The 25,444-nt window shown below is 46.6% G+C and overlaps 1 protein-coding gene across 1 annotated transcript in view; it reads right to left on the reverse strand.

The window, feature by feature from the left end:
• The window catches only part of Dnaaf5 (dynein axonemal assembly factor 5), a 51,429-nt gene that overhangs the window by 17,583 nt on the left and 8,402 nt on the right, over nucleotides 1-25,444 (reverse strand). The window contains exons 3-8 of the mRNA XM_026405675.1: nucleotides 24,063-24,187; nucleotides 23,497-23,615; nucleotides 9,828-10,060; nucleotides 7,796-8,008; nucleotides 3,860-4,003; nucleotides 2,414-2,582 (exon numbers count right to left, since the gene is read on the reverse strand). Of these exons, the coding sequence (XP_026261460.1) occupies nucleotides 2,414-2,582; nucleotides 3,860-4,003; nucleotides 7,796-8,008; nucleotides 9,828-10,060; nucleotides 23,497-23,615; nucleotides 24,063-24,187 (1,003 nt within the window). The remainder of the gene's footprint in view (nucleotides 1-2,413; nucleotides 2,583-3,859; nucleotides 4,004-7,795; nucleotides 8,009-9,827; nucleotides 10,061-23,496; nucleotides 23,616-24,062; nucleotides 24,188-25,444) is intronic.

The raw sequence follows: 25,444 nt of genomic DNA on the forward strand, positions 1-25,444 counted from the left end.
CTGTCTTTTGGTGTTATGATATGAGATGTACACTCAAATTTATTTTGCAAGTTGTCAATTAGTTATGCCAACACCATAAGAAATATTTTCAAATGGAAACAGAACCAAGGGAAATAGCCTCAGGTCCTGGCTTTCCTGCTAACTGCTGGTAAGGCCTGTCTCTGAGGGTGTGCTCACCTAGCATTCCGATCTCTGCATCCTGGAGTAATCTGATATGTGAGATCCTTTTGGGTGATAGTCAGCAAAACGTGAAATTACACAGACAAGGCCTCTGGGGTCCCAGCCTGTGGGGAGGGGCTGGATGCTGCCTGGGCTTATACCTCAGTCTGTCAGCTAGGACTCTGGGTCAGTCACCGGAGTTCCCTGTGCCTCTCCAGAGACAAGAACACAACAGGCTGATGTTTGAGGCAACTGGAGCAGTGACTGGCATGAGTGTCAATGCTGTCACGACCCTACTCTTTCTACTTTCTTTTCTACTTAGAGATAATTTTGCACATAACTGACAAAGAATAATTCTGGACTTCTTTCTAGGCCTTGGAGCACTGGCCACCAAGACCAACCATGGTGACTGACTGCTATGCTGCACAGAAGTCATAGGCTGACTTAGGCACCCTAGACCCAGGGTGTGATTGCAACATGCACACTTCAAAGTGGCACCACTTGGGGGAGCCACAGGAGTGGCAAGGAAAGGGACAGTGGGGGCCTATAGACCAGAAAAGGCTGACTTGCTGGACAAGTCTGACAACTTGGGAAATTGCAGGATGTATGCAATGAACCACTGCAGCTTCTGTTAATGGAGGCCTCATGAACACTCAGAGGTGCGTGTTCCACACTTGTAAGGAAGGGTCAGGCAGCATTGCTGTTCCTCTCAGAAAAAGCCCAAGTTTGGGGGCCCTGGGAGAATACAGAAAAGCTGAGGCCTCCAAGTGCCAAAGCCACCTTACTACATTCTTAGCACCAACATGGCTGGAGGTGCTGAGCACCACAAAAAAACCTATATGTATCTGAAATATACAGGCTATATAAAAGGCCATCAAATATTCCATTTCCAAAGTATTTTATGAAAAATGTGTGCCTGAAAAGAACTAAACAGAAACTTCTCAAAAGAAGAAACAAATGGCCAACAAACATGTGACAAAATGTTCAACATCTCTAACAATCAGGGAAATTCAAATCAAAACTACACGAAGACTTCATCTCACTCCAGTCAGAATGGCAATGTTCAAGAATACGAACCACAATAAGTGCTGGTAAGGTGGCTGGGAGAAAGGAACACTTGTACATTGTTGGTGGGCCTGCAGATTAGTACAACCACTCTGGAAAGGAGTATGGAGATTCCTCAAAAAACTAGGGATGGAACCACCATATGACGTAGCCATTGCAATCCTTGGTATTTTCCCAAACATCTAAAATTGGCATACTACTTGATACAGCCATCTCAGTGTTTATAGCAGCTCAATTCACAATAGCTAAATTATGGAATCAACCCAGATGTCTGTCAATAGATAAATGGATTAAGAAATTATCATGTATATACATAAAATGGAGTTCTACTGAGTCATAAAACAATAACAAAAATATGGCAATTGATGGTAAAAGGATGGAAATGGGGGATAATACCATGCTAAGTGAAATAAGCCAAACTCAGAAACTCAGAGGTTGATGTTTTCTCTTGTATGTGGAAGCTAGATTAAAATAAAGGAAAGGGGAGCTAAAGATGATATAAAGTACCAATCAAAAAGAGAGAATATAAAGTACTGATCAAAAAGACTTAAGACAGGGTCTTTCTAAGTTGCTTAGGGCCTTGCTAAATTGCTGAGGCTGGCTTTGAAATTGTGATATTCTGTCTAAGCCTCCTGAGCTGCTGGGATTACAGGTGTGTGCCCCTGTGCTCCACTCTAATATAAATTACTAGATGAGCAAAAGGAAGTCAAGTAGAGGAAGGGAATGGGAGAGGGGAGGGAGGACAGAAGGGAAAAGAGTTGGGGGGATCCAGAACTGAAATCGATTTCCATGCATGTATGAGTTTGTCTGGGTGAACCCAACCACTATGCATAACTATAAATAAAGAGAGAGAGAGAGAAAAAAAAAAAGACTATGTGCTGGGACAGACTCTGAAGAGTTACCACACTTCAAAACAGGCCTTTTGGGTTGGGTCTGAGGCTCAGTGAGAGCATTTGTAGCAAGTACAAGGCCTGAGTTCAACCTCCAGCACCACAAATAAAACCCCAAACAGGTCCTTGGCATCTCTGAGAGGTCTTGTCACAGGCTCTTCTCCACAGGTAAGGTAACTGTTAGTCACTCTCTAAGATGCCCCAGTCAGATCAGATCAGTGATCTGCATCCTTGTTTGTGGAGAAGAGAGGTGGCTGTGAACTGAGCTGGGAGTTGGGCCAGCACCATGGGGGGCTCACCTGACTGGGTGACGATCACACTGAACTGCAGCAGCTCTACAGAATGCACTGTCCAGTCGCTGTGTGAAGCAGTCAGCCGCTCCAGGAGGGGGCCCATGTGTTTGCGATAGAGGTCCTGGCTGCTGGGGACATTCTCCACCGAGGCCAATGCATTCATAGTCTCCTGGGCCTAGAGGATACAAGTCACAGGTTAGTACGATTCTCATTTTTAAGACACATGCATTTATGACAGTTCAGTGCTAGTGGCACCCAGGTTACAGAGCTCCAGGGCACAACTGCTCAAGAACCTTCTGACATTGGGTGTGAGCAGGGACTGGCCATGAACGGACATGGGGCCAAGTAGTTTTATGGCACTAGGGATTGAACCCAGGGTGCTCCACCACTGAGCTACACTCCCAGTCCTTTTCATTTTTTCAGTTTGAGACAGGGACTTGCATGTACCACTATGTCCGGTTCAAGTGGTTTAGAGACTATTTTCACCAAAGACTGTCCTTTCACCCTCCTTCACTTAGCTCTCCCATGCCCTCAGATCTCAAAGCAAAATCAGGTATGCAAATGGCTCTGGAGGGGACAAGGGCAAGAGTGGTTAAATGTCAGGCTGGCCAGCCACCCATTCATTCTCCTGAGCCTTCCTCCCCAGGTTCAAACACATGAGGAAGTCCTCCAGATCTTGGTGGCAGCTGCCCAGCAGCCTCTCCTGCCAGCCCATGGTGCTCAACTTCCTTCCTGTGGCTCCAAGGCACCACCTTGCTAGTGTTTATGGCCTCAATAGTGACAAGCTGACTGCAAAGACACGTGCCCTTTGCAAAGGCTATTTTCAAAGGTATAAAAAAAGTTTAAAGAGGCCTCAAGAAAAGAAAAAGAGGGCAGCAATCCCCTTCAATGTGAGGCTCCCTCTGGAAGAAGCCCCATAGGCCACCTAAGTCTCCCAGAGAGAACCAGCCCCAGGGTTGCTGAGAAATGGTGCTGGAGAGGAACCACATTCAACACCAGCCAGGGAGCAACACCCTGGGTCCCAAATGGTCCTTGAGCCCAGGGGCACTGGTGGATGAGAGACTTTTAGGTATAAATACAGTGCCAGTGTGACAGAAATAATCTTGCAGAGTGGAACTGCCATTAGCGCTCTGCCGTCGCACTTCCCTCTGGATTTGCAGCCACACAGGCATGTGTGCACTCCTGAGACCCCACTGATACCTGAAAATCTGAGGTTCCTTCTTTGCCATAGGCTCTGTGATTAACGGGCTTCCCTTCTAGATGCTAAAATACTTCTGCAGGTAGAGGGGATACCCCCATGGCCACCTCATGCATGACTCATCCCAACTGTCCCACATTCCTTCGTCTTGCTCACAGGGCACACCCCAAACCTGACATCCAGATGTAGAGGAGGCCTAGAGAAGATGATCACACTTCCTTTACAGCGTATGTTGGGGTCTCTATCAGTCTCACCTTATCTCCAAGTCCAGTGGCACCTGAGACAGCTATTATGGTCAGCAGCACCTCCATGAGCTGTAGGCTGGCTGCACTGCAGTCCTCCTGACATGTAGACACCAGGGCCTGCACACATAGCAGCAGGTGCTCCAGGTAGAGGCTCTGGAAGAGACCAGAGGACAGCACTCAGTGCCCCGCGTGTGCCATCCCCAGAGCACACGACCCATGTGCACAGCAAAACCAGAGGACTCACCTGCCACATCAGCCACAAAAGGGCCCAGTTTAGACAGCACAGAGAGAGAACAGAGGCTGAGAGCTAAGGGCTCAGCTCACTCTGTGAAATGCTTAGTGGTATTTTAAGTTACATTTTAGAAGTTCATGAACGTCAGTAACATGTATTCTATGTTTACAAGAGAAATGACATGTATTTTGCATTCACTTTAAAATAACTCAGAGCTCTCCCTGCTCTCCCCAAGGGCTTTTTTTTTTTTTTTTTTTTTTTTTTAAAAGAGATGTAGAGGGAGGTAAAAGAACACAAAAGAGCTGGTGACCAAAGTGGGAGGTGGCACACGGAGTTGTATTTCTCTACTTTTCCTGCTTTTGTGCATTTTTGAATATTTCCATAAGGCTAGGTTTTAACAGAAACAAAATTGTCTATTTTAAAAAGTGCTTCCTGATGCAGAGGGGCACTAAAGGCTGGATGGTTTATACCATTTCCTTCTCAGCTTCAGCCATATCCACTACATTGTGTGGGTGGAGTGACAGAAGGGGCTGCAGCGTGTGAAGACACCAGGTGCTGCAGGGGCCAAGAATCCTAGGCTTCTGTTCACATGTACTTCTATGACTTCCCTGTAGCATGACTATCTTATGCATGCTTCACAGAGTATAGAATGAACTGGGTTAGTAGTCACATACATTAACTTATACATATGCTTTAGAAGAAAATGTATGTGTATTTGAGACAAATGCTTAAATATTTTTGTTTTTACTAATGGGGTATGAGCTCAAAAAAGTATGAAAATTATTTGGCTAGACAACAGAAGGGGTTCCAAAATTTCATGACCCACTCACTAGTGCCACAGTGCACGCAGAAATTCCCCTGCACCCAACTCTGTTCTGACCCACAGACATCCTGATCTGCAGGGCACCTGTCTGCCTACTCCCAAGAGCAGCTGCAGATTTCTGCTTTTATTCCACTTCTGATTTTCCCCATAGCCCTATTTCTTTTGGCCTGGATTTATTGATTGATTTCTAAGACTGCAATGTGATATGGGCCAATGTCTAGGTGACCTGACACATAAATCCAAGGAGCCATCATTTTTCAACTAAATCAAAGGGAATGCACTTTTAAAAGGTGTGCAGTCCTCTCAGCTTTGGTGGAGAGGTCTCACCACAAACCCAAATGAGAGGTGGGTAGAGGGCCGCGGGCATCATCTGAGGAAACAGCAAGACCTTAGCATCCCTTGCTTTCCCAACCAATCAAAGGATGTTCCATGTCACAGAGGAGAAAAGACACAGCAGGGGACAGTGCTGTCTCTTGCTTCTGGAATGCTATCTGCAAAAAGTAATTCACTAGCTAAAGCACCAGAGGTTTCCCACTGAGGTAAAGGTTATGTCCCTGTTCATTAAAGAGGATGAGTGAGCTGTGCTCACATTACAGCTTCATTTTGGTGACCTGTTGCTGATACATCCCAAGGACAAGAATCCAGTCTCCTTCAGTTGGGCCTAGGTACAGTGCCTGGGCCAGACATCAGAGAAGTACCTTTCACTACAGAGCCAGTCTCCCAGTGACCATGCCCAATCTAACTCACCGTGCACAAAATGGCTGCACAAATTCCTGTTTTAACATGGAATTTAGAAAATCTGGTGGTTTTTTTTTTTGGGGGGGGCGAGTAGAGTATACTAGGGATTGAATCCAGGGTGCTTAACCACTGAACCACATACTCAGCTCTTCTTCTTTTTAAAAATATTTTTAGTTATAGATGAGCAGACATAATACCTTTATTTTATTTATTTATTTTTATGTGGTGCTGAGGATTGAACCCAATGCCTCACACATGCTAGGCAAGTGCCACTGAGGCACAACCCCAGCCCTGCTCAGCCCTTATTAGTTTTTATTTTGAGACAGGGTCTCACTAAGTCGCTGAGGTTGCCTTTGAACTTGCGATCCTCCTGCTCAGCCTCCCAAATTACTGAGATTACAGGAGTGCACCACTGTGCCCAGCTGTTTGCTCTTGAAAGACATTCTTAACCTGTTCCTATGGTCACTGAATAGTTCTAGGAAACACAAACTACTTCCCAAAGGATAGGACTCAGACACAGTGGGTGAGCTGCCCATGAATAGGAACTTAGCTGTGTCAATTCAGAAGCAACAATGACCCTTGACCTGGATGTTTGTCCTTTCTTGCCAAAAACTTGAATCTGTTGGGAAAGGAGTAAAGTGACCTGAGTTCTTATTATGACCAAGTTTTGGCCTCAGGGTTGGAACACTTGGCCTATGCACTATCAAACTGGGTCAGAAAGGGGCCTCTCTGCATGAAAGGTCATTGAGTAAGTTTGTCCTGGATTGAACCAGAGATGAGGAGCCAAAAATACATCATGGCCCATAAGGTTCAAGTTCTCTGCTACTAGCACTGAGAAATGAAAAGATTATTTTCTTTGCTATTAAGTTTGTACACATTTAAACACCTATATACATTTATTTATGCGCGCGTGCATACATGCACACACACACACACACACACACACACACACACACACACACGCCTATATGTATTTTCTTCTAGAAAAAGAATGCTCCTGGCCTATAAATCTATATAAGAAACCAAAATCTCTCAGAACTACTCAGAAGTAAAACTGCAGAACTTACATAGATTATGTGTTGTGTTAAGAATGGGTTTTGGGGAGAGCCGAAATGCAGCCAAAACCCCACCAATAGCAGCCGGTCCCCATTCCCGCCCGACCTCTGCTCTGCTTTCCTCTCTTGCTCATCTCAGATATTGCTTACAGGTTTCTTAAAGTGGATTATAAAGTGACTTAACTGTACGCCTCTCGCTTGAGAACAGAGAAAGGGCCTGGACAGAGGACCAGGGGCTAACTGATCCCAGCCAGTGCTCCCTCTGGCCCAGCTGCTAAAAAACTTCAAGCCAGAGCATATGCTGCCTCTGGGGCATGCCCAGGCCTGTGGAGGACAGTAGGGCCCAGTCTCTTGATAGGAGTGTCTAAGGTGCATGAAGGATGCATGGTCAAGTCTAACACATCCAAATAAAATAGCCATTATTTTGTTTTCAGCAGAAACAATGACAAATTAATGTAAGTGATTGAGCCAACCCACCTAGTTTGTCTCATCCTCAGATGAGAGGCATCACTGCTCAACTTAAGACAAGCTGTCTGCCTGCATGTCCTTGGCCAGCTACACCAAGGCTTTATCCAAATGCCAAGTGGCATGGGTAAGAAACAAGTGCTTGTCAATCACTAAGGATGCACTGCTCGTTCCAAGTACAATGTGACAGGTGTGACTCCTTCTCTTGGAGGTAGTCCAGGGTTCTCAGAGCTGAGCCACCAACCTTTGACCCTCTTTGGCCTGTGACCACCCACAGCAGCATGTTATGGCAGACTGTCATGTCATGTCAATGGACATGTCTATCCTATGCTGTCCAACAAGGTGGCTACTGGACACTTGACACATGGCCAGAGCAACCAAGAAAAGGAAATCTTAGTTTAATTTTAACTAATTTAAATGGCTGTCTGTGGCTGGTGTCAATGGTACTGGACAGAGCAGTGAGGTCCCTAAACCAGAGGACCCTGGACATGTCTGCCAGGCCTGGTACAGACATGCTGCAGCCTGCTAACAAGCACCATCAGTAGTTATACTGGAACAGCCAGGTGGGACACCTCCCAACCCCCGTGCCAGGACGCGCTCTCCTTGCCTGCCCCTTCACTGCACCACCTTACGTTTTCAGATGCCTGGCAAATGTGGGCCTGGGCTAGCTCCATGGCGATGACCTTGAGGTGTGGCTGGAGGGCATCCCGTGGGCAGCCTCGAATGACTGAAGCAAGGACCAAAAGGCTAGAGGAAGAGGGTGCCTTCTTCAGCATCGACAGGATCAGCTTCAGAAACACTTCCGGGCTGACAAATGTCCCAATCAGTTCTGCGGACTTCATGCACTGTGTGGGGACATGGAAGACAGTAAGGGGGTTTGGAATACCTGGCCACACTGGGGTTTAAAACACTGGGTTACACCTGGAGTTTGCAACACCTGGCCACATCTGGGGTTTGGAACACCTGGCTACACCTAGAGTTTGGAACATAGGACCTCACCTGGGAGTATGGAACACCTGGCCACACCTGGGGTTTGGAACACCTGGCCACACCTAGGGGTATGGAATTCCTGCTTACACCTCAAGCCCTTCATCAGATATTGGTGACTTGAACTTCTTATTAATAATTGGCACAACACACACAGCACCTCCACAGCCCAGATTCTACTTGGTAAGAGAAAGAACAACTGCTGAGATCCATAGCAACTGGGTTGATCTCAAGGCATTATATGTAAAGAAAGTTAATCCCAAAGGCCACATGCTGATTCCATTCATAAGACACTCCCAGGGTGATATAATACAGAGAGAGGGAGCAGGTGAGGGCTGCCAGGAGGCGGTGGCAGTAGTTGGAGGAGGCCTGTGGTACTGGGTGGCCCTGTACCTACTCCCATGGTGGTGCCCAGAGCCTATACAGGGATGAAGGGCGTGCAGCACACGTGGTTTAGCGATGCTCAAGAGGTGCCCATCACCCTCACTTCTCATCCATTGTAAGATTAGACAGAGATACAAAATAGTGGGGAAAGTAAAAGCTTACAAGCTGTATAGAGACACAAATTGCATACAGCCTGGCTCTGTGAAGTGATAAACCTTTAAGTGACGCCAAAAAAGTGAAGCTATATTTTGTAAAAAAATACTAAAAACAATTTAAAACCGATGGTAGTTTTTCTTAAAATTTTTGCTTATATTCTTTTTTAAATATTTATTTTTTAGTTATAGGTAGATATCTTTATTTTATTTTTATGTGGTGCTGAGGATTGAACCCGGTGCCTCACATATGGTAGGCAAGCGCTCTACCTCTGAGTCACAACCCCAGCCCCCTGATGGTAGGTTTTGAAAAGTAAAAACACGTGACATGAGCTGGGCACCGTGGCACACACCACACCTGCAATCCCAGTGGCTCAGGAGGCTAAGGCAGGAGGATCACAAGTACAAGTCAGCCTTAGCAACTTAATGAGGCCTTAAAAGGCAACTTAATTAGACCCTGTCTAGAAAAATAAAAAAGGGCTGGGGATATGGTTCAGTGACATATACATATATGTGCATGTATATAAATATATAAAGAGGGAGTTGTGTGAAGGGTATGTATGTGAGAGAGAGAGGGGAAGAGAGAGAAAGGGAGAGGGAGAGAGAGAGAGACAGACAGATGACATGAAAGTAGGCTTTAAATGGCTCTTTTTTTTTTTTTGTATTGAGGATTGAACCCAGGGGCACTTAACTACTGAGTCATATCCCTGCTCTTTTATTTTTTATTTATTTTTTCTAGTTGTAGATGGATACAATACATTTATTTTATTTGTTTATTTTTATGTGGTTTAGGGGATCGAACCCAGTGCCTCACACATGCCAGGCAAACACTCCACTACTGAGCCAAAACCCCAGCCCTCCCTGCTCTTTTAAAAAAAGAAAAAATTTACTTAGAGACAGGGTCTTGCTAAGTTGCTCAGGTCCTCGCTAAGTTGCTGAGGCTGGCTTTGAACTTGTGATCCTCCTGCCTCAGCTTCCAGAGCCGTTGGGATTACAGGTGTGTGCCACCATGCCCAGCAGGAATGTTCTGTATCCTTACTGTGCCAGCCATAACACAATTACCTGCTTGTAACCCAGCCCTGCACACCCCAACAGGCTGAGACTCACCACCCATATACACAAATGGAAACAGGCCACTCACACTGCTAACCACGGCCTTCTCCTCATCAGCACAGGCCTGCTGCAGGGTTCTGAGGATGATTTCCAAGTGCTGAGTGGTATGGTCCTCTGCGTGCAGCAGCAGTACTGGCAGGAGCTGTGCAGACTTCACCCTGGTCCCCACTACCCAGTCGGTGATGTCCCGACAGATGGCAGGAAGGACCTTGGAGAGGTTCCTGAAGACCAGCTCCCGACAACCTAGCCCAGGGCGGCTCTCTGGGGATCAAAAAGATGAGACCCATGAGTAGAACCCAGCAACTTGTGTGGAGAGCAACTTATGACACCTTATTCTAGGCACCTGAAGTCCTGAGATCTTACAAATTCAGAATCCCTTGAGATAGAATGAGGCCAGAGTCAGAATTCATCTTGGAGTATTGTTTATGGCTCTGCTGAAGCCTAAGTGATGCACGACAAGCTTCACACACTTAAAGTGTGCATGTGATGAGCTCAGACACAGGGACATGCCTGCAGAACCACCACCAACCCCTAGTCCCCAACACTGCTCTGCAGTGGCCGACCCTCCCCCAACAGCACTGACCGGCTCCCCACACTACAGACCAGACTGCATTTTCTCACATTTTTATATAACTGGAACTGGACAGAGTATATCTTTTTTTGGTCTGGCTTCTTTCGCGCTGCATAATCAAGGGACAATGTGTCTGTTCCCTTTTACTGCTGAGAAGTACTCATGATTCGGATGTGCCAGTTTATCCACCGGCCATCTGCTCAAGAGCACAGTCGTTTCCGGTTTGAATGCTATGAACTTGAATGTGCAGGTCCTTGTGTGGACACGTGCTGTTACTGTTTTTTTTTTAAGTTGTAGTTAGACACAATACCTTTATTTTATTTATTTTTATATGGTGCTGAGGATCGAACCCAGTGCCTCACACATCCCAGGCAAGCGCTCTGCCACTGAGCCACAACCCCAGCCCACATGCTTTTCCTTTTCCCTGGTAAATATCCAGCTGTGAAATGGCTGGCTCATGTGGCAGGTATGGTCAATGTCTTAAGAAACTACCTGACTGTTCTCTCTTTTTTTTTTTTTTTTTTTGTGGAACCAGAAATTGAACCCATGGTGCTTAACCACTGAGTCACATCTCCAGTCCTTCTTTATTTAGAATTAGAGTCAGGGTCTTTCTAAATTTCTTAGGGCCTTGTTAAGTTGCAGAGGCTGGCTTTGAACTCCTGATCCTCCTGCCACAGCCTCCCAAGCTGCTGAAATTACAAATGTGTGCCACTATGCCTGGTTCCACCTGTTTTCTAAGGTGGCTGTTCCACTTTACATTCTGTCATCAGTGGGTGAGGGCTCGGCTGCTCCCCAGCCTCTGACTTTAGTAGGCTCAGAACGCTGGGTGGTCCTTCCTGCAGTCTGACCTGTAGCTCTCTGATGACAAATAGCTGTGAGCAGCACTTTTCAGCTTGTTTCCTGTTATCTTTCTTGGTGATGCGTCTTTTCAAATCTTTTTTGCCCATTTAAACAAGATCGTTTTCTTTGAGTTTTGAGATTCAAAATTTGGCATACGAGTCCTTATGCATATAATTTGCAACAGTTTTTTGTTGTTGTTTAATATTTTTTAGTTTTAGGAGGACACAATATATTAATTCACATTTATGTGGTGTGGAGGATCGAACCCAGTGCCTCATCATGCATGTGAGGCCAGCACTCTACCACTGAGCCACAATCCCAGCCCCTTGCAACAGTTTTCTCAGTCTTTGGCTTGTCTTTTCATTCTCTTAACAAAGTCTTTAAAAAAAGCAAAGGTTTATATTCTGATGAGGTTCAATTTATTACCTATTCTTTTATGGACTGTGCTTTTAATGATGTGTCTAAGAAAGATTGCCTGACCCAAAGTCACACCAAGGCTTTATCCTAGAAGTTCTTAGGTTTGAGTTTTACATCTAGGCACATAATGTATGTAATGACCAATCTGAATTGTCAACTTGATTGGATTAAGAGATACCAATGATTAAGAGGCTTATGGTGTGTCAAAGAGGGCGTGTATGGGAATGATTGGCATGTGGGATAGCCAATTGAAATAGAGACCCTCCCTAAGTGTGGGCAGCACTGTTCAGTAGGATGATGGCTTGGATGGAATAAAAATTGGAAGAACAAGGAAACAGCAGCAGTTGCAAGCTCAATTCTTCTTGAACGGGTTCTTGATTGCTGCTGCAATCATCTTAGGATATTAGACTTCTGCGTCTTCAGTCTTCCAAAGTAGACTCTGCCAGTGATTCTCCAGAGGCTTTCAGTCTTGGACTAGGGTAGCACCATTGATTTTTCTTGTTCTGGGGCTTTAGACTCTTGGACTGTGCTGATTCTTCCCAGCTGTCCAGCCTGCAGGTAGCCATTATGGACTATCCAGCTTGAGCCAACCTAATAAGTCTCCCTTTTATAATTATACTTCCTGTTGATTTTGTTCCTCTAAAGAACCCTAATGCAATGTATCTTGGATTGCTTATTTATTTATTTATTTTAGGGAATTGAACCCAGGGTGCTTTTCCACTGAGTCACATCCCTCGCCCTTTATTTTGAGACAGGGTCTTGCTAAGTTCCTTAGGGCCTAAGTTGCTGAGGCTGGCTTTGAACTTGCAATCCTCCTGCCTCAGCCTCCCAAGACACTGGGTTTACAGGTGAGTGTCACTGCACCTGGCTTGGGTTGCTTTTTGTGTATCACACAATGCGTAGACTCAAGTTTACTCTTTGGCCTATAGACAGTCCAATCACAACAGCATCATTGTTGAGAGACTTTTTTTTTTTTCTTTCTCTGCAAAATTGCTTTGACTTTTGTCAAGATCCAGTTGTCTACATGTGTCTGTTTCTGGATGCTCTACTCTGTTCCACTGACCTACCTTTTGCCAAAACCGCACTGTCTGGTTTTCTGTAGTTTCATAACAAGTCTTAGAGCCAGGTAGTGTTAATCTTCCAGCTTTGTTATTCACTTACAAAGTTTTCCTGGTTTTGGTCCTTTATATCTCCATGTGAATTTTAGAAAAAAAAATTGTTGATTTTTACCAAAACAGCCTTTGAGGACTATGATTAACAGACTTTGACCTTAAAAATTCAAAACAAGACTAAAGATAGCAACGAAACCATGACATGTCAGAATTTAAAGTGTATTTAAAAAAAGAACAGCTTGTACCATAAAAACCCACTTTTAACTTTTATTCTCATTATTTTTCTATTTTTATACCATATTAGAGAATTAGTTCCAAATGATTCAAATTCTTTTTGGCTATTTAAATGAGCTTGTCATATATATATTTTTTAAAACAAAGGGCCAAAGTGCAAATAACTATTCTCCTACTGACAACGGAGAAGTCTGTGGAAACAAGGGAAATGCCCAACTGGGGCAGTTGGGAAGGGTCTGTTGGCCACTGGAAGTTGAGTCTGCATGGCATTTTTTAAATTGCCGGGTTTGTGCTATGTAGGTTCTGAAGCCTCATTTTCTGCATTTATTACAGCCCACATAATATTCTTTTTTTAAAAATATCTATCTTTTAGTTTTAGGTGGACACAATATCTTTATTTTATTTTTATGTGGTGCTGAGAATCAAACCCAGTGACTTACGCATGCTAAGCGAGTGCGCTACCACTTGAGCCACATCCCCAGCCCCAGACATAATATTCTTTTGGACCAGGTATCAGCAAACTGTGTGGCTCATGAGCCATACCTGGCTGCTGTCTGTTTATAAAGTTTTATTGGGACACAGCCTTGTCCACTCAATCACACCATCTGAGCTGCTCCGACATCACAAAGGTAGCTGCTCCAGGCCTGGGAAACAGGCTGCCTTTCATAGAAAAGAGCAGACAACTCTGGTCTCCAGCACAGAGACTTCCAACACAGCAGCTGCTGCCACACGTGGCTGTTTAAACTTCAGCTCATAATATGTATATGCATAAACAATTTTGGTCTTCAGTCGCATGTCCCTGTCCCAAGTGCTTGACAATCATGTGGCCAGTGACTGCTGCATAGGACAGCCCAGAAGCAGACCACTCTGGCAATGCAGAGGGCTCTGCTGGTCAGCACCACTCCAGGTGACGGCAGTTTGCAGATCGATTTTAACAGCGACAGAGAGGATATTAGGACAAGGCCCTGGTAATTCCTTTCTTCTCATTAAGACTATGATGAACATCTGTATGTAAATATTTTTATATATCTGATTGCTTAAATTAGATTGCTTTAAATGCTAAAAATAGAATGGTTGGGTCAATGAGGATGTATATTAGGATCCCCAAATAGAGCCTGTACCAATCTATTTTTCCACAAGGAGCACCATTCTTTAAAAATGGGACTTTGGGGCTCTGGTTGTGGCTCAGTGGTAGAGCTCTTGCTTAAGCATTTGTGTGGAACTGGGTTTGATCCTCAGCACCACATAAAATATACATACATATAAAATAAAGTTATTTGAAAAATGGAGGGGGCTTTTGCTTTTCTTTCCTAAAGAAGTAATACAAACCAGATATATTCAAGCAGCTCCAAGATAATGAAGAAGCTATATCTTACCCCTGCCCTGCCCAATTCCTTGTCCCCTCCCTGGAGACTACACCCCACCCCTTCCTGTGCAGCCCTGAGAATGGTCTGAGTGCAGAACCACAAATGAACACCCAGGGTACTGAAATTTCCCCACCAGCATAAGGTATCCGAAGCTCCATCTACCAGCCCTCAAGCCCTGCTACCATAAGCTGTTTGCACACACTTTTGCACATGTGGGTGGGCACAGTTACAGGACTGATTCCTAATCCCAGCAGAACTTCTGGGTCAAGATATATGTGTGTTTTCTTTATTTATCTAGCATGTTCATCTGCTATCTGCCCAACATGTCCAAGACTGTGCTGAGAATCAAAAAGGGGCAGATGACTCTGGGCTAAATTCAACTGCTCATTTGATTTGGTGAATTCAACTAACTGGTACCTAAGTTTCCAAAGTAGTAATTTCCAAAATTATCAGGCTGGCAGAATGAAACCTTCTTTTTCCAAATCTCAAAGTGGTTTCCATGGGAATATATAAACAAAATGAACAGGATTTAAGGTATAAACAATCTTAGTTTGTTCTGTGAAATCAGCGAGAATCAAACAATAAAAACAAATGTCAAGTGATCAAGCACAGACACATGCAGAGCTGCAGCTGCGGGGACAGGCAGGCAGAGCCAGGCAGTGGCTCTGGCCTCCCTTCAAGAGCTCCATCATCTCCGCACTCCACTCAGATTCCTGTCCTCTGGCACCCTGCTGTCAAGCTGGTCATCCCCCAGGGGTGGCCTCACCTGCACCTCTACCTGCACCCTCAGGCAGCAGTGGCTCCTGTGAGGTTCCGGTGAGCTGGCCACAAGGCCAGCCCCAAGGCTCCACCCACACTGCCCACAGCCCTCACAGCCCACGTGGTGCTGCTCTGGTTCAGGATGCAACTGGGAGTTCAACTCTGCCTCCTGTAGTGTGGTGGACAGATGGACTCAGCTCCCTCCAGTGGGGGGTCCTCAACAAGCACTTGCTGAATACATAAGCAGATGGTTAAACTGATGCTTTAGGGGAGCTTCCTAAAGCAGCTTCCCTGGACATAACTTTCGTCCTAGAATTCTCCCCTTTAGTGTGATGGCTGAGCCGAGGTAAATGTCCAAAGCTGTGCAGTCACTACCCCAGTCCTGTTTAGTGCCACCTGCCATCCTAAGAAGTCCCATCTTTAGTTAATACCAGTCCCTGGGCCAGTCCTGGGACCAGGGATGTGCATCCTGTGTCTGTTGGTTTTGTCTTTTCTACGAAATTTTCATAAATGGCTTCTTTCACTTGGCATGATGTGGGGGATTCACCCACGCTGCTGAGTGTGTCATGCACCTTTCCTCTGTTTTGCTGACATCTACAGTCTGGACACAGCTCCTGTTTATCCAGTCACGTGCTGGCTGGCACATGGGTACTTCCACTTTGTGGGTCTCCTGAGGAATGCTGCATGAATGCTCACCAACAAGGCTCAGAGGGACATAAGTGTTCATGCCTGCTGAGTGTTACCTAGGGTGAAAGGGTGGATCGTGTGTGTGTGTGTGTGTGTGTGGTGTGTATATCTGAAAGGCTAAGAAGTGGCAGTTGGGCTCCAAAGTGGCTCCACCCCTTGCCCTCTACTAGTGATGCATGAAGTCTCCAATTTTTCTTTTCTTTTTTTTGGGGGGAGGTACCAGGATTGAACTCAGGGACCCTTGACCACTGAGCCGCATCCCCAGCCCTATTTTTTGTATTTTACTTAGAGAGAAGATCTACATGAGTTGTTTAGCGCCTCGCTTTTTGCTGAGGTTGGCTATAAACTCATGATCCTCCTGTCTCAGCCTCCCAAGCCACTGAATTACAGGCGTGTGCCACTGCGCCACGCAAGGCTCCAATTTTTCTACATCCAAATTCCTTTCCAGATTTGGCTATTTATTTGTTGATTTCTAAAACATAATTTGAGATCAGTTTCTGTCTATCATGCAGCCCTGGCAGCAAAGGCAAACACAAAGAAAGTGCCCTGAGGCCTGAACAATCATTAACTTAAGTCCAGAGTCCAGAACTGCCAGGTCAGGTGCCCAGAAAGCTCAGCAATTATCTATTAATCTTTTCTTAAAAACATAATTGCAGCACTTTAGTGAGCAAAAAAGTGTGAAAAAACAATGTAAGTGGACAGCACCTACACCAGAGAAGACACGGTCGCCTTGGCTGCGCTCTCTCAGAGTACAACTGACAACTCAATTAACAAGCTTATTCAACCTTTAGCAAATCAGACGTGATGCAAATATTTGCAAAGCTGACTCATTTTCACAATTGAAACAATGGGACCTGATGGCAATGGGCAACTGGCAAACTTTGCCAAAATACAGTGAAAAAGGTGAGAAAGTGCCAAGGAGCCCAGAGCTGCGGAGAGAAGGAAATGCCACCTGGGGGAGGGGGCTCAGGACTCGGAAGCCAGAGGTTGGGTCAGAGTTCATAGTTGGGGGAAGGCAGGAGGTGTCGAGGGTCTGGGAATCAGTTCTTCTGCATGGGTATGGGCTGGTAGGACAGTGTGGCAAGACCAGAGCGTACTTAGTGACAGCACAACTTTTGAACATCAGAATCAGCTCCAAATGAGCATTTCTAGCTGGTTGTGGGGCCACGTGGTGCTGCCCGCTGCTCTGGATCCGATGACAGCAACCTTCTTTCATCCCTACCACTCTGCTCCTCTTTCCAAGAAGACTAGAATGCTTTCAAAAAAATAATTAAAAATGGCATGCTAGGCATGTGGTGCACACCTGTGATCCCAGCAGCTTAGGAGGCCAAGGCAGGAGGATCACAAATTTAAAGTCAGACTCATCGACTTAGCAAGGCCTTATGCAATTTAGCAAGACCCAGTCTCGAAAGTAAAACAATCAAAAAGGATGGGATGGAATCAAACTAAAAGTTTTTTCTCAGCAAAAGAAACAATCTGTGAGGTGAACAGACAGCCTACATCCTGGGAGTAAATCTTTACCCCTCACACATCAAATAGAGCACTAATCTCTAGGGTATATAAAGAACTCAAAAAGCTAAGCACCAAAAAAACAAATAACCCAATCAACCAATGGGCCAAGGACCTGAACAGACACTTCTCAGATGAGGATATACAATCAATCAACAAATATATGAAAAAATGCTCATCATCTCTAGCAATCAGAGAAATGCAAATCAAAACTACTCTAAGATATCATCTCACTCCAGTCAGAATAGCAGCTATTATGAAGACAAACACCAATAAGTGTTGGAGAGGATGAGGATGTGGGGAAAAAGATACACTCATACATTGCTGATGGGACTGCAAATAGGTGCACTCATTATGGAAAGCAGTATGGAGATTTCTTGGAAATCTGGGAATGGAACCACCATTTGACCCGACCCAGCTATCCCTCTCCTCAGTCTATACCCAAAGGATTTAAAAACGGCATACTACAGGGACACAGCCACATCAATGTTTATAGCAGCACAATTCACAGTGGCTAAATCTAGGAGCCAACCTAGATGCCCTTCAGTGGATGAATGGGTAAAAAAAATATGGCATATATACACAATGGAATTTTACTCAGCAACAAAAGAGAATAAAATCATGGCATTTGCAGGCAAATGGATGGTGTTGGAGAAACTAATGCTAATTAGACAAGCCCCCAAAAAACAAATGCCAAATGTTTTCTCTGATATAAGGAGGCTGACTCATAGTGGGGTAGGGAGGGTGAACATGGGAGGAATAGATGAATTCTAGATAGGGAAGAGGGGAGGGAGGGGAAGGGAGGAGGCAGGGGATTAGCAAGGATGGTGGAATGTGATGGACATCATTATCCACAGTTCACGTATGAAGACATGAATTGGGTGTCAACCTACTTTATACTTTATATACAGAGACGAAAAATTGTGGTATATATGTGTAGTAAGAATTGTAATGCAAAAAAATAAAATACAAAGCACATGTATAAAGACATGTATACTTTATATACAAAGATATGAAAAATTATGCTCTATATGTGTAATAAGGATTGTAATGCATTCCGCTGTCATGTATTTTAAAAAAATAAAATCAATAAAGAAAGATTTAAAAATAAATAAATAAAAAGGGATGTGGCTCAGTGGTTAATCACCCCTGGGTTAAATCCCCGGCACCAACCAACCAACCAAAAAAAAAAACACCGTTCAGTCACTGAGAAGCAACAGCTGATTCTGATGAATGTTTTTCTGGTGTGTTCTACAGGGCAATGGTAGAACATGTCACTGAACTGTAGAACTGTCCCATGGGTGAAATATTTCACATGTATTTACCACAGAGAGAGCACAATGACCTCAGGGTGACGACAAAGAGGGCTCTGAGGGCAAGGGGTCTTAAGGGTTGTCCGAGGCCTTCTCAGAGCTGGCTTCCTCTGCTGGGGGGAGGTGCAGTAACGCACCCTACACTGACCTGTAACTCTTCTCCCTTATGCCACTGACACGGCCACCTGTACTTTCACTGCTACCACTAACTAGGTCATTGTTCTGACAAGCTGGCTTGCAGTTTTGCTATGGAGCTGTGTGGGTGCCCCATGAGCTGGTACAGAGCACCCCAATACCCTTTGCACAGACCCAGCCGTACCCAGGAGTTGGGAACTTGCCTGGAACTGCATGGGGCAGGGTAAAGGGAGCCTTGAGAAAACCCTGAGCAAACCTGATCTTGGGACAAGGCTTAGGTCCTTCCAGCTGCTTGTGTTTTAAACCCAACCCTGCCCACCTCTCAAATCAGGGGACGGTTGGTGCAAAGTCCTAATGGAGCTGTGTTGGGAATACTGGAACATCAACTCCTTCAACTTACTTTCTGCACAACTGGATCAAGTGTAATTCAACTGCAGGCAGAAAAACAGTTTACCAATTTTATAACTTCTTCATTCATGTCTGATAGTGGGCCACCCCTCCATCATTATGTAAAAACTATCACAAACACTCAGGAAGTTCATTGGGGCTCTGGGACAAAGTGCTGGATGTTCGTAAAAGCAGAGCTGGGCATAGTCATGCACACCTATAATCCCAGCCGCGTGGAAGGCTGAGGCACCCAACACAAACCAGTCCTCCAGTCTCTCTCCTGTTCTCCACACAGTGTGATGCTTCGGACAACTTCCGTTCAAGTCCCTCATCTTTCCAAACACTCGGATGAAATATACTTGGAGGCACAGCAGGTAAGAGCGCACAGGCAGAACACTAGAGCACGGGAGGGCACTGCACAGAGCACTCTTCGTCACCACTGCATTTATTCAAAGACAGCTTCACTTATTTCTAAAACAAGTTCCAAAAAAAAGCAACTCCAATCTTCTGTGTTAAAAGGCCTGGCTGCCATCCACCCCTCTGAAGATGCTCCCTTAGCACTCAAGCCTGGGAAGGAAGACAATCCCAATAGGAAGATAATTCCAGAAAACAAAAGCCTCCAGAACCTGCCGTCGCCATGCCCCCACTGCAGGTTGAGTGCGATGGGCAGACAAGTTCAAGCATGGGCTACACTTCTGTGAGATGCTCACTCAGGTGGACAGCAGACCCGAAGACAGGGAAGGATGCCCTTCCTGTGCCCAGGTGTTGGGAAAGCTGGCAGTAAACTCTAGTGGAGGCTACGTTTCTTCCTTTTTAGGAAAGGGGGAAGACAAACTGATCAAACCCCTCTAGGTCCCAGGCTCCCTGACCTGCCAGTTATATCTTTCAGGAGGAACTCATCCGAGCCACTCTACAAGGCTCATCTGTCCCAGGTCCTGGGCTGCAACAGGGGTCAAGAGCGCTGCTCAGGTGGGAGGTGATGCAAACACATCAGCTAAGCAGCTGTGTGAGGTCAGCTCAAGGTGCAGGGCACAGGGAGGAAGTGAGGCTGTGAAGGAGGGAGGCGTGGAGCTGAGACAGGGTCCTGGGTGGGGGCAGGGAGTTCAAAGGCAGTCTACCCAGAAGGCACTGCCACACACAGACCCAGCAAAGAAGTTGTATCCAGAATATAAGAATTCTCAAAGCCTGTAGGAAAACAAACCCCAATTCAATACCTGAGCAAAAGATCTGAACAAACAAATAGAAGACACATGGAGGAGCTTAGGAAATAAGCACGGAAAGATCTGACACCACTTGTCAGAGAAAGGTAAGTCATAGCTGCTATGTACCAACAGGCACGGCAATGACAAAACCACCATACTTCAAGGTCACAAAGCACTAGTAGGGCCCAGAGCCACTGAAGATTGCGGAGCTGCTGGGAAGGTAAAACTGGCACAGACGATGTGACAAAGTGGTGTGGCCAGTTTCCTATGCAGTTAAACACAGTTATCAAATGGCCACCAACCCACTCCTCAGTGTTTATCCGGGGTAAGAAAACATCCACATGGAACTCCATTGCAAATGTCTACGTCTTTATTTGTAATCATCCAGCACCAGAAATGACTCAAATGTCCCTCAGCTAGCAACACAGTGGCCCGCTCACGGACAGAACACTGCTCCCATGGAGAAGCACCCTGTGGAGTGGAGTGAGCTGGCTGTGGGCTATAGACTGGCAACTGATTTCATGCCCATACCACTGGGAAACTTCTGGGACAGAGACTGTTGGCTGTTGCCTGGGCACCAGGGACACGTGGATGATGACGTCATTCCCCTTGGTGGCAGACGTAGTGTTTGTCAAAGCTCTCAGACCTGCAGTGCTGAAGGGTGTGTTTTAGGGATACAAACTAAGTTGCAATTGAAAGACATCTGGAACATGGCACCAGGGGAAGGGATGTCACAGAACCTGGAGTGGCAGGTGGTGGGCTAGGCATGGGATTCTGACGGACAGCAGGGAAGGAGTGTGGGCACAAGACAAAGGGTGGTGTGTGTGACAGTTCAAGCAAGAGGCTGACATGACCTGACATTTGATATACTAAAAAAAATTCTAAAAAATTATATTTAGAATTCAAATCTATATACTGAAGAAAAGTAATTGTAGGGGAAAAAAATGCCAAAATCTAATGAAATCTAGTACTTATGTGGAAGTACCAGAAAGCCCCAGGATGTGGCAGGAGAGAGATTTCCCCAAGGACTTGCAAGCAGGATGCAGCGAGGGCAGAGCCTGTGTGCGCACAGGTACGGTGTGTCGTACTCATGTGTTTGCACACACACACCTCCCTGTCTCCTCGTTCATCACATTCCAAGGATAGTATCTTTTAAAAACAGCCGCTGTCTCCTATGCCTTCTTCCCCTCTCTGCAATGTGATCTTTAAGGATGTTCAGATGCCAGCTACACAGACAGAAGCCTCCACATCCCATGAGGCCAGACCTGTGGCCTAATGACAACTGCTGGGCTTTGTGTGCACTGTGTGGGTGGACCCTGGGTGCCAGTAGAGGACAACCTGACACGCCTCGGTCTCTATATGAAATCAATGGGCATGATGAACCCACGTCCACAGAGAACCACTGTCCAATCGCTGATCAGAGCTCAGCTGAGATCTGTCCAGAACACCCTGAGGTGTTGGGCTTCTGAGCCCAACAGTGCACAAGAAACAGGTAGCTGAAGGCAAACAGTACCAAAAAGAGTGAAACAAACCTTTCAGAATCCTACTGCCACCCTGGTGCAGAGGCTCATTTAAAAGTAAACTCATAAGCTTTTTTTTGTACTTAGGGATTGACCCAGGGGTGCTTTACCACAGAGCATATCCCCAGCCCATTTTATTTTTTGAGACAGGGTCTAAGTTGCCTAGGACCTTGCAAAGTTGATGAGGCTGGCCTTGAACTTGTGATCCTCCTGTCTCAGCCTCCTATGCCGCGGAATTATAGGTATGCCCCACCTTGCCTGGCTTCATAAGCAATCCTTACATCAAGGTTCTATATTTTAAGAAAGATGGTCTGTTCTCAAACTGACTTCACTAATCTCAATAAACCCCTGCCAACTAATACTTGTAATTTAGTCCAAAATGAGTGCCTCCTCTTCACCAGCTTCACAGTGTGGGTGAAGTACTAGAGTAGAGAGATGCTCATCAGAGGGAAATGATGCTGCTAGACTCACAGGCTGGAGGAGAGCAGGACCTCTGTGGTCCCAAACTCAGCAGCATACCCAGCAGGAGTGCACGAAGCTGCCTCACCATTGTGCTCACACCTGCGGTGCTCCTTCTGCACCCTGATCAGGCAAGAGGGTGGTCTGGGAGAGACAGAACCTCTTGCTGATATCTGCTTAATTTCAGTTGAACTTTCACCTGCTGTTTGTGTTTGTCAGTGTAAATTTTACTCCATTTTAATACACCCTGCATGAGAGTAAAGGGGATACAAAGCAGGAAAAGCCTGAGGTGGACAGGCCAAGAGGCAGGAAGAGCAGTGGAGCCTGATGACAGTAAATAGCACAGGCACCAACATGTGCTCGGGGGAAAGGGGTCATCATGGGACGAGATGGGGAGGCTCCAGTGGAGGCCGGCTCCAGGTGTGGAAGTTGCATGGGAAGATAAAGATCTCATCCAAATGTTTCTGGTTTTGCTCTTGTTTTTAATGGTATTGGCGACTAAACCCAGGGGCACTTTACCATTGAGCTATGACCCTAGCCCTTTTAATTTTGAGACAAGGTCTCACCAAGCTGTCTGGGCTGGTGCCCAACTTGTGGTCCTCCTGCTCAAGGTCCTAATTCCTGAGTAGCTAGAATTGTAGGCATGCACCACAGAGACCGGCTCCTCATACCGCCTGTGATTGATGTAGTCAGTTCTTTTCTTAGTAAAAGGACAAAGCTCCCCCTATCCTACCTAGTTCCAAAACTTCCACTGGGACTAGTAGAGCTGTTGAGAACCAGCTGTTGAGAACCCAGCTTAATGCGACCCTCATGTGCAATTCTCCTGGGCTCTGTCTGGCCTGGCCCAAGAGGTGTGAGGTGAATATACTAGTGGCACATCTGGACACTTATGGAAATCAGGAGCCTCTTTAAAATAAACTGATTCAGAAGAGGGAGAAGCCAAAACAGAGGCATGTGAGGGACTGCAAGGCACAGAGGCCTGCTGCCTGCCCAGGATATGTGAGTGACACTGGCTTACATTTCAGTGGCAGCTGACGCCCAATAAGAGGAAGCACCCCACCCGGAGCCTGGGGCGGGGCACCTGCTGCCTCAGCTGAGCTCCAAGAACTCAGGGCTCCTTCCTCTCGGCTGAAGATTCTCCCACAGCCTTCTCTGCACCCTGCCCATCTCTGCGGCTATACTCACCTTGCTGGGGGTAGTGGGGTGGTGGGGCCAAGGCGAAGTCTAGCTTGTCCTTCAGATCCGCCTCATTCTCCTCCTGCCACTGCAGACCAATTTTCTCCCAGAGGCTGGCGGCCAACTGCCTGTGGCACGGGAAAAGAGCACGAGTCAGTATGCGGTTGTGGGGAGTCGCCTGCTGAATGGGGTCAGATCAGTGTTCACGAGTAGACAAGAGCAGGAAGGTCCCCTTCCCCAAGGTCCTGATGGGCTTCTGACTGTGTATTAATGGTACCAAAAGGTGACAGATTTCTATCCGTGGCTCAATCAAAACATTAAAAAGATGCAATGATGTCTGTGCAAAAACCACAGAGCCCATCTGTACACCTCAGGAGCTCATGACACCAAACAAAGGGACAGAGCAGGTCTCTAAAAATAGGGGATTCTGAAGTGAAGAGAAACAGCCATTGCTGTACATGACAATTCTGGAAAAGCAAGTCCTGATGAACCAGAAAGCAAAGGAGACCCCCGCTGCCTCAGGAAGATACACCACCCGAGCGGCAGGTTCGTCTTGTCAGCACACACACACTCACCTGATCTCAGGTATCTCATCATTGAAGCTACTCAGCAACAAAGGGATGAGCTTGTGGAAAAAGGAGTAGCGATCCCGCAGACTCAGGAGCCAGCCCCCCACCACAGAGGTCACCGCCTGCCGCACCTACAAACAAAGACAAGAGAGGCTTCACTCTGGGTGAAGAAAATGCCCAGAGTGGCTGCTGTGATGGCCGAGTCCTGCCTCCCAGATGTCCCTGCTACTCCAGAAATAAAGGCATGCTCCATGGCCTGGGCTGGGGGCCTCCTCTGGCAGCTCTGAGAGGAGGCGCTGCTGGGCCCTTCTGCCGTGCGCACCCTCTGGGCTGACTGGCCCGGTCCTCAGCAGCACCCTCACCTCAGCCATGGCTGCAGAGCCTCCTGCATGGGGCTCCTGGGGCTGGCTGGGTGCCGTCTTGCCCTGGGCATTTACACAGGCTGTGGCCAACTGCTGAGAGCCATAGCTAAGTAAGAATGACACAAGGCAATTTCCTTGTCAGCCTACCCCATGTTGCTTAGAGGGAGGACTCTCCATTGTGGAAACGGGCTTGCCTTGGACCCAGGTCATTTGCAGTGACATTGCATGTATGTTTGAGAAAGGTGACCCTGCTGAAGGACCAGGGTGGATCCGGGTTTAGGGAGGATCCTGCTGGATTAGGGTGGGTCCAGGTTTAGGATATATCCTGCTGGGAATAGGGCGTATCCTGCTGCCTCAGGCGCTGGCCCACCCGCTCCTTGAGTTCTCACGGGATTCAGAGAGTATTTTGGGATGCAGAGTGTGGATTTTCCCAGAAACGTGCGTGTAGAGTGCCGGTGTGAGTTCGGGAATAAAGAATTGCTGTTTGAATCTACAAGGCTATGAGTGGCTCGTGATTTTGTGCCCAGCCAGACTGCGGCAGCCAACTATCACACACAGAAATCTCTGGTCCCCAAGTGCTAGAGACTGCTGGGGAAGCCACTAGTGCCCCTCAGTGCTGATGCTGGCTGTCTGAGGTCACATGCAGGCCTCCCCTGATTCACCTACCACAGAGGAAGAAGACAGGCCAGATGCCCCATCCCAGCTCCCTAAGAGCAGATACCAGGACATGGCACCATAATTTACTGGGAGAGGGAAGTAGGCTGAGACTGGGAAGGGCCAGGCACAGAGGTGGCTCATCTCAGGCACCTGGGCAGCTCTGGACCTGGATGGTTTCACAGCCATCCCACCCCAAGCAAGAGGCCAACTGTGGTGTTAGTCAGTCACTGGCTGGGGCTGTGCGGGTAGCAGGAGGGGATGCTCTCAGATGTTCAGGCTGGTGTGGCTCCACCTGGATATGAGCCGTCAGCAGCGACACTCAGGAGTGCGCAGGGAAAGTGGACGTGGGCCTCAACCATGTCCACTGGA

The sequence above is a fragment of the Urocitellus parryii genome, chromosome 9 (assembly GCF_045843805.1).
Source record: "Urocitellus parryii isolate mUroPar1 chromosome 9, mUroPar1.hap1, whole genome shotgun sequence".
In the NCBI taxonomy this organism is placed as follows: domain Eukaryota; kingdom Metazoa; phylum Chordata; class Mammalia; order Rodentia; family Sciuridae; genus Urocitellus; species Urocitellus parryii.